The sequence below is a fragment of the Salvia miltiorrhiza genome, chromosome 5, assembly GCF_028751815.1.
Source record: "Salvia miltiorrhiza cultivar Shanhuang (shh) chromosome 5, IMPLAD_Smil_shh, whole genome shotgun sequence".
Taxonomy (NCBI): Eukaryota; Viridiplantae; Streptophyta; class Magnoliopsida; order Lamiales; family Lamiaceae; genus Salvia; species Salvia miltiorrhiza.
In genome coordinates, this window is record NC_080391.1 from 3,073,900 (window position 1) to 3,083,089 (window position 9,190).

Sequence of the window (9,190 nt, forward strand, 5' to 3'; positions counted from 1 at the left end):
TTTTTTTTGTCATGCATTTTCATCTTTTTATCTTTTTTTTTTAATATAGGAAGGAGATATTGGGAAAATGCCGACATTGGTTGATGAAGAAGATGACTACTGCCAATGTAGGGATGAAACAGAAGAAATTGATACAACTCTAGCTCTCTAGATATAGAGTTTTAATTAATAGTATTACTTTAGTTTGTAATTTAATTAATAGTATTACTTTAGTTTGTAATTTAAACTTTTGAGATGAATATCACACAATTAATCAAAATATGCTAAAGATTGATTAATATTTTAAATTCTTATTTTTATGTGTAAATATATATCCACGCCTTTTGATTATTTTTTGTGCACATTTTACATAATCTAAAAAGCTAATTAATAATTGTATTGTGAGTATTGTGGCTAATTAACCAGAAATGAATATCAGAGCCTTTATGTAACATGAGCTTTCCTTTTACTATATAACTAGATTTTTTGGAATTTAATGTTACATTATAACTAAGTTGTAACTAAGTTCATTAAAGTTAAAGATCATCCCAATTTTCAGAGGCATCTTCCACTCCAATTCTGTGTTGCTGCATCCCATTTCTTGCCAATCTGCTTATCTCTGCAAGGCCTAAAATGCAAGAGAAAAAAAAAAAAAAAAAAAACATCAAACCAAATCAGAAAATAAAACACAAAACATGCTTCTCTTTTGCATCACTTGAACTGTTTCAAACACACCTTCAATCACTCTGTAGAAAGCCGACCACCACGTGTGCCTCGACGCCTCGAACCGCCCGAGCGTCTCCTCGATCTCGTCGTCGTGCTTCCCCATCAGAACGCCCTGCAGCAGCGCCACCGCATCCGTGGTCTTGCCGATCACATTGCCGCTGATCTCCCCGGGGCCGAGCAGCTGCAGGTCCTTCACCGCGGAGCCGAGGTTGGCCGCGAGGGCGTGCTGCACGGCAGCGCTCCAACGCGAGGACACGAGCCACGGTGGGGGCGGGGGCATCGTCGTCGTCTCCCCCCGCCCCCTCCTCGCGACGACCAAGCCGCGGAGGTACTCGGCGTTGGCGGGCCCCGTGCTCTGCACCATCTTGGAGAAGGCGCCCGCCTCGTCCCCGAGGAGCTCCGCGGGGGTGCCGTACTCGATCACCTGGCCCGACGCGAGGACGAGGATCCGATCGCTGTCGATGATGGTGTTGAGGCGATGAGCGATGGTGAGCATGGTGCACGACTTGAACTCCTCGCGGATGGTTTTCTGTATGAGCACGTCGGTGGTGACATCGACGGCGGCGGTTGCTTCGTCGAGCACGAGGATCTTCGACCGGCGAAGCAGCGCTCGAGCGAGGCTGAGCAGCTGCCGCTGCCCCACGCTGAAGTTCTCGCCGCCTTCCAAAACCTTGAGGCATCCCAAACAAAGTTTAATCAAGCGGTTGTCAATACTAATAGACTACACGTGTGGACCAACGTAGTGTATGTGCGTATTTTTCGTGATTATAGACTACGTCGTTGCAATGTAGTCTATCATAAGAATAGTCTACGATCAAAATGCAGTATATGAGCCTTTTTTTACGATTATCTTCAAAACGTAACATTTCTCTACGTGATCTTCGAAGCGTAGTGTGTTTTTCGTGATTATACTATGGTCGTCTATACTAATAGACTACAACAATGAACCAAAACAATAGTGTGTGTTTTTCATGATTATAGACTACGGTACAGACTATTCTACTACGGTGTATGTGCGTGGATAGTAATACATTCTCTACGGTAATCTTCACACTGTAGTGTTTACCTCTGCATCCAAACCTAAAGGATTTCTTCTGATGACATCCTTCAAGTGAGCCCTCTCGAGAGCCTCCCAGAGGTCCGGGTCGTTGTGTTCGCCAAACGGGTCGAGGTTGAACCGGACGTTACCTATCCGGGCCAGAATCGAGCCACACGAAGGTGAGAAACAGAAACTACAGAGCAACAAAGTCAGCTAAAAAAGTGTACCTGAGAAAAGAACAGGGGACTGAGGGATGATGCTGAGGACTTTGCGAAGATCAGTCAATCCGAATTTCGCAACATCGCAGTCATCAATCAAGATCCTCCCTCTCTCGAGCTCCACGATCCGGAACAACGCATTGATCATGCTCGATTTACCAGCGCCAGTTCTCCCAACTATCCCCACCTTCTGGTGCGGATGGATGGTGAACGAGAGCCCCTTGAGGACCGGGGGAAGCCCGGGCCTATACCGGAGGAACACATCTTCGAACCTCACCAATCCAGAGGCCGGCCATCCGGGTGGAGGCCGGCTTCCTTCAACCACATCCGGAGCCTCGGATGGCAAGTCTATGTACGTTCCAACGCGCTCCACCGAGTTCAAGCTGTTCTCTGCTCTGCTTGCTTGTCTCAAGACATTGCTGAGCAAATTGGTGATGTTTAAAGAGTAACTGAGGAGCAATCCCATGGTGGATGCAAACGCCACCTGATTCTCAGCTCTCTGATTCTGCATAACTGCGAATGTCGCCGTCAACCATATCATGATCCCTCCGAGCGTCTCCAGCCGTATGGTGAGCCACCGGTTGGAGCTGATGTTGACGAGCGTGAACCGGATGTTGTTGTCCATGGACCTCCCGTTGATCCCGGCCATCCGGTCGTACGCCTTGTATGCACGGATCGAGGACAGCCCGTTCAGGGCCTCCCCGAACTGTGCATACACGGGCGACCTTGTGATGGAGTCGAGGCGCTTCACCTCCCTCGACGTGCTCTGGTAGTAGAGGTACGCCGCGTAGAACAGGATGAGGAGGGGCATGATGGCCCACAGAGACACGGTGCTCACGATGCCTATGAGCACGAACGTCGAGAGCAGCTGCCACAGCTGGGTGAGGAAGCCGTTGACGAGGCCTGCAACGTTGCGGTCGATGTCACCGAGATCCTTGGAGAATCTGTTGATCACGCGGCCGATGGGGTTCGTGTGGAAGAACACCATCGGAGCTCGGAGTATGGCATCCAGCATCGAGTCGTGAAGGCGCCTGGCCGCCTTCAGACTCGATCTGATCAGCCAGAAGGAGTTTGTCAGTGTCACTAATACCTGCATACAGTGATGGATGGGATGCAATGCAGTCTCTTAGTTGCAAGAAACCTCTAAAACATAAACAAATTTGTTGTGACGGAATAGGATTAAAGAGCACAATCAAACAAAAAACGTAAAGAAGACACATGTTTACGTGGTTCACCAATTTGGCTACATCTACGAGCAGAGAGGAGAACAGATTTTATTATGCGGCTAGGGTTACAGATTACAGATCTCAAGTATATATAGTACTGAGATAAAACGTGCGAAGCGGGAAATTCAAGACATAACAACAAAAATTTGTTGTTGAAGAAGCTCAGACTCACCTGACCAAAAGACAAGATCGCATAAACTAAGATGTAGAAGCCGGGGCTATAACCCGCCGAGGTGCTCTGCTTCGTCCACACGCTGAGCCACGTGCTGCTTGAAACGCGAAGAGTTTCTGTCAACGTGTAGCACGTGAGCAGCACCGATACAGCCAGCAAGCCGCCTAACGCATTCTTGTACCTAAAACACGAAGCAATAAGCTTGTTAGGTGTTGCAGAAGATCTACCAAAGCTTAGGTTCTGATCTGATCATCACCTCATCAAAACATGCCAGCTTACAATTCCCATCTCCCTCTCCTCCTGCTTGATCAGAACTGATCTGCCTTCTCTCATTTTCCTAGCTGAGACTGCATCTTTTGGATTAGGATCGGAAGAAACTGAAGGTGGAGGTGAAGGTGAAGGCGAAGGCGATTCATCACAAAGATCGAGCCCTTCTCCGTTATCATGCATATGCTCCTCCATTTTGCCTGCATTCTCCATTAGCTTCTTGAACAGCACACCCTTCTCGGAGAGCTCCTCGAACGTGCCCTCCTCCTTCACCATACCTTCGGAGACCAAGATTATTCTGTCAACCTGGGGAAGAAAATGCAGCTGGTTCGTGACAAGGACCCTCGTCTTCCCTCCCAACGCCTCCTTGATGCAGTTGTTGAAGACCTGTCGTGCAACGTTGGCGTCCAGAGCGCTCAACGGATCATCAAAAATGTAAATATCTGAGTCGGAATACACAGCCCTGGCCATTGAAACTCTCTGCTTTTGGCCTCCACTGATGTTCACTCCTCTTTCACCAATCTCGGTGAGGTCACGGCCCTGAGGAAAAGGAAAACAGAACGACGAGCTTCTGTCACGGATGCTGAAGAAGAATAACCAGAAACGAAGCTCGGAACAGAACCAGTGAGAAACTTAACAGGAAGCAAATCAAGGTCATGCCGCATTGCAGTGACATCTATGGCCTTCCAATACCGCGTTTGCTCGAATTCAGATCCAAATAATATGTTGTCGCGTACCTATACAGTTGATCGAAACCAACATGAATACAACCAGTTAGCATGAAGAAGAGGATTGGAGATTTGAAGCTTACTGATGCATTGAAGATCCAAGAAATCTGAGGCACATAAGCTACAGAGCCTCTGATTTCGACCTCTGCATCTCCGAGTGGAGGCAGCTCTTTAAGCATAGCAGATATCAGCGAGGTTTTTCCTTCTCCGGTGCCACCAACGATTGCAGTTAGGCTGCCAACTGGTATATCCAGATTAATATTCGACAACGTGGGCCGTGCAGCCTGTTTATTGTCAAAATCTTGGTGTTTAAACAGAGCAAAATTCTGCAGCAGAAGAAATACTAACAAGTAGTTAAAAGAGAGGACCTTCGAGTCCCACGAGAAGTTTCCAGCCTTGATCGAGATGGCAGGAAGCCCCGGTGCAAGAGGTGGATTCGGCAACAAGAATCGCTCTTCTGCAAGCAGTAGTTCTTCGAGACGTTGAAGGGATACATTTGCATTCACAACCTGAATTGATGAGAAGGAAAGCAAACTATGACACATCAAGAAAAATTTCACTGATTGAAAAAACATTGAGAAGAATGTGGCAAACCTGAGTGATCAAATTAGGCAGCATGTTTAGAGGAAAGCGCAGAACGCCAAATAAAGCAAGAGACGTAAAAGCTCTGGAAGGCGAGAGATCCCCACCGAGCAACGTGAACGTTCCAAATGAGATCACTGTCACGAGGACTGGTATGCTGTTTAGTATGAAAGTATTCCACTGCACAGCCATGAGAAGGGACATAAACACAATGTCAATTTTGATAAAAGTTTAATGTAGGAAAAATCATTTTCCATCAAGATCATATCATACTGCTTGGAGCATCTGTGCTTTCCTGAGCCACGACAACTCATCATCTCTCAGAACATGGATTTTGGACTTGAAGCTCTTCTCCCACGCGTAATACCTGTCGTGCATTGAGAGGAAAAAGGGCGTTAGCACCAAATTTGGCACCAGCACTGAGGTTTAAGGGAATACAGTTTTTTTTTACAGACTTGACAGTATCCATAGCTGCCAAAATCTCGTTCATTAGGCCGACTCTCTTGTCAGTTCGTAGCAGTCCTTCCCTGGATAGCTTTCGCATATTGCTGACGATAAAAGTCTGCTTGCCAGTACAATTAGCAATAAGCAAATTTGAAAATAAAATAAAAGAAACAGATAGTAAGAAGAGAGCACGAGGGTGAAATGTCGTTGGCAGTTACCTGGATAGGGAACATCAGGACTAACATAAGCGAACCAAGAAGCGATGATACTCCTAGCTGCTGGTATAGAAGAATCATGGCCATGATAATGCGAAACGGGGAAGACCATAAACCATGAAGCTGTTGGCATATTTGCTGAAAGATGCAATAATTAGATTAGAGAAATTGCTTTCTTGGCTGATCACATTAGTAAAGATGAATATTGATAGCATCTTAGCTCTGTGTGAGTACCTGAAGTGCATTGGCATCTGTGGTGATCATATTTGTAACTCTTCCCGATGGAAAGTGCTTACGAGCTTCGTGTGTTAGCCTCAAGGATTTGCGAAATATCGCAGCCACCTAAATGTAAAAACAGTATAGAGTTTTCAAGTACAACGTTTCTAGAAAGAGTTCTCATCGAGTGAAGGAATTTACCAGAGTGGATCTTAGCCTGAAGCCAACGCGCATAACGTTCTGGAAGTAACGAGCCTCACAAAGCACTCCGATTGACTGAACAGCAAAAGTTCGCCTCAGTAGATAAACAACTATCCAGAAGATCGAATTCACTAGATTGAAGGAGAAAGAAAAGGAAAAAGAAGCGTACCACGCTGAAAAATATTGACAGAGCATAGATGTAACCGATCCAAGCTGGCTCGCCTCGCTCAAGAGACTGCAAGAAGGATAGTTTAAAGCATGTGGGCTTATTGTAGTTCTTGAAATATATGTTGTTTTCAAACTAGATTGCAATTTTTTGAAGTACCTGTAAAAGATGGTTGAGTATAACAGGTCCTGCAAGCTGGGATAGATCACTACCAATCTGCAAGATTCCAAAAAAGGAATTAATATGAATATCTTTTCCATATATGGCAAGGAAATGGAAGTGGTTTTTACTTTGAAGATGCCTCCATACCAGAACCTGCACAAAAACACAGTTTCAGACAGCTTATAGGTTTGATTAAACTCAGACAAAATCAACTGCAGAATCAGATCTTCTACCTGCCACCGAGGCTACGATTCAAAGCACGCAGAAGCCATGGCTTTGATCTCTGAGCTTCTTCCTCCCAAGATTTCTGGAATCTGCAAAACTCAGAAGATTTTGTGAAGTTACAAAAATGTTCACCTCATGCTTGCATAGATGGATATGGAAAGAAAACGTCGAGACACGAACTTTCTGCTCAACGTCTCTGTCTGATCCCACGAGTCCAACTTCCAAACATCCTTCTCTGTGATGGGTCTTTTGTAGCCTTGCTGCATAAGGGGAGTCATCCAGTCGAAGTAGATTGCTGCACGCGGACGAGAATAGTAGCCGTGAGAAGGTGACTAGCATGGATGAATCAAGAAACAAGTATCAAGTTCAAACATCATCACACTCACCAGAAAAAAAATTTGCACCTCTCTCGGGGCATACTTGCTCCCCGAGAGGCTTCTCGTTCTTGGTGTCATCCACGGAGCCTGGTAGAGGAACGTAGCCCGGATACGAGTCCAGTTTTGGGACATATGCAAGAAGAAGTATTCCTAGCAAAACCTGCATTGAAGATAGTTACACAAACATGGAAGCTCTGCATTTGACATAAATGAACATAAGATTTTACCTGGAAGAAAACTGAGCTGAAGAACAAGTAGAGTGTAGACCTGCATTTCAACAAAACAAATCTGGGTATGAATGTGACATTCTTGATGGAAGTTAAAGCATATCTGCAGAAGGATTGAGAGGCTTACGCGCCGTAGAATTCTCTTAGGGGGAAGATGAAGTTAAAGATCACTGCATCTCCCACTAGAACATACATCAACCCGAATCTGATGTACCATCTGAACTCTTTCACGTAGATCTTGGTTTCGACAAGCAGCATTGCAACCATGGAACACCATGACACAATCTCAATGCCCAAATGCACCATCTGCAGAGTAAACAAGCAGCAGTTACACAAACAAGAAGTGTTGAAGATCACAACAACGCGCAGAAAAAGATCGTTGCAGACCTCAAAGGGCGCAAGACCAGACTCTGTATCAAAACTGAAGATCGATAAGCCCATAACCAATCTGCAGAGAGGCTCAGCAGCGCAGCAAGTGAAGAGCACGGCCAATGCATAGTTGCAGAGATTCGATCTCAAGCAGTAGCGCTGGACTTTGGGGTTAACTTTGATGAGCCACACTCTGTAGAGGCACATCCCAAGAAGAACTAAGTGGGAGACATTCCCCACTACAGAATCAACGGCACAGGGCGTGTAAGCACCAAAGGCGCTGTCCGTCTCTTGAGCCCAGACGCCATTCGCCACTGGCCGGCAAAACCAGACTAAGGGGCCGTCGGAATCCATGTAAGTTTAGAGCGCAATCAACGCGATAAGCGCTGCAGTTTAGAGCACAATGTAGGATTCAGTTATACTAATTGAAACCACATCAAGAATTGCTGTAGCTTTGAATGATGATATCTCTCAAACAACAATAAGTTGAACAACCCCACATTCAAATTTCCCTCCAAATATCAAGAATGATTTCAAGAAATCAAATAGGACTCCTATTCCTATTCCTATTCATAATCTCCAAGAATTTAAAATTATATAATCCAAATAGGTAGACAAGAACAACTATCAACAAAAGGAAACAGACATAAACTCACTAACACTAGTCTTAGGAAGTTGTTTAGAGCACAATGTAGGATTCAGTTATACTAATTGAAAACCATATCAAGAAGCTGCTTTCTCCCACAGCAGGAAATCAAGAATTGCTGTAGCTTTGATGAATATCTCTCAAACAACATAGACTAGAAGTGAAAAAACAGAAGGATAAGTTGAACAACCCCACATTCAAATTTCCCTCCAAATATCAAGAATGATTTCAAGAAATCAAATAGGACTCCTATTCCTATTCATAATATCCAAGAATTCAAAATTATATGATCCAAATAGGTAGACAAGAGCAACTATCAACAAAAGGAAACAGACATAAACTCACTAGCACTAGTCTTAGGAAGTTGTTTGCATGAGAAGTGGGAACGCTGCAGCAGCAGTCTCACTTCTTCTTCACAGCCAACGATCACATGGTTGGAACACTCTTATAAACAAAAGATACTTCCAATGCTAAAATCGAAATAATTAAGAAAACGACATAAGACTACGAGGCTATAGAAAAGGACAAAGAGACAAAAACTCGCGAGCGTCATTGCTTACGAACTCCTACGCTGAAAAATAGAGGCTTTTTTGGGAGATTGTCATAAAAGATTAGTCACTAGTATTTGTATTTCTACTTCGGATTGATTAAGAAGAAAAGACTTTTTTTTTTTGTTTTGTTTTGTTTTTTTTTTCTTACGGAATCAGGCGAAAAATCATGATATGGTCGGTAAGACTGATGAATAAAGAGATATACAGTGCGCTACAGATGGCAAATTCTACACCCCAAAATTGAATAACACTTGTGACAGTTACATAGTAAAATGGGAATTTGAGATCTCAAATCTTCAGAAAAATCTGACTTGCTGCGTATAATAGTAATTTTTTTCATAATCTGCCGTAAAATTTATAATTGATATCTGGTTATACATATACGAAATAACAAATTTATTTCAATTTTAATGTGTCAAGAACACAGGAACAAAACTCCAGTTCGCATATCAAA

The 9,190-nt window shown here is 44.2% G+C and overlaps 1 protein-coding gene across 2 annotated transcripts; it reads right to left on the reverse strand.

Annotated features, from left to right (window-relative positions):
- Window positions 1-422: 422 nt before the first annotated feature.
- LOC130985125 (ABC transporter C family member 12-like) lies at window positions 423-8,902 on the reverse strand. Of its 2 annotated transcripts, none has more exons than XM_057907918.1 (25): window positions 8,531-8,902; window positions 7,558-7,925; window positions 7,298-7,476; window positions 7,171-7,210; window positions 6,953-7,103; window positions 6,747-6,861; window positions 6,575-6,655; window positions 6,470-6,494; window positions 6,339-6,395; window positions 6,183-6,248; window positions 6,014-6,088; window positions 5,831-5,938; window positions 5,600-5,734; window positions 5,393-5,499; window positions 5,211-5,304; window positions 4,950-5,117; window positions 4,724-4,864; window positions 4,439-4,639; window positions 4,266-4,364; window positions 3,617-4,167; window positions 3,361-3,541; window positions 1,972-3,052; window positions 1,772-1,893; window positions 715-1,375; window positions 423-607 (listed from the first exon to the last, which is right to left on the reverse strand). In XM_057907918.1, exons 2-25 carry the CDS (start codon window positions 7,891-7,893, stop codon window positions 516-518), a joined length of 4,866 nt encoding a protein of 1,621 aa, XP_057763901.1. In that variant the 5' UTR covers window positions 7,894-7,925; window positions 8,531-8,902; the 3' UTR covers window positions 423-515. The 2 variants fall into 2 exon arrangements, with proteins under 2 accessions (XP_057763901.1, XP_057763902.1); XM_057907919.1 differs by having other exon boundaries at window positions 8,521-8,756.
- Window positions 8,903-9,190: the final 288 nt, after the last annotated feature.

What these genes read in the sequence shown, in the direction of transcription:
- LOC130985125 (XM_057907918.1), bottom strand. Translation starts at nt 7,893, where the DNA reads ATGGATTCCGACGGCCCCTTAGTCTGGTTTTGCCGGCCAGTGGCGAAT. An exon ending in TACTCAACCATCTTTTACAG is followed by an intron (nt 6,249 to 6,338) that starts GTACTTCAAAAA and finishes TCCTTCTTGCAG; the next exon opens with TCTCTTGAGCGAGGCGAGCC. An exon ending in TGTCAATATTTTTCAGCGTG is followed by an intron (nt 6,089 to 6,182) that starts GTACGCTTCTTT and finishes TTTGCTGTTCAG; the next exon opens with TCAATCGGAGTGCTTTGTGA.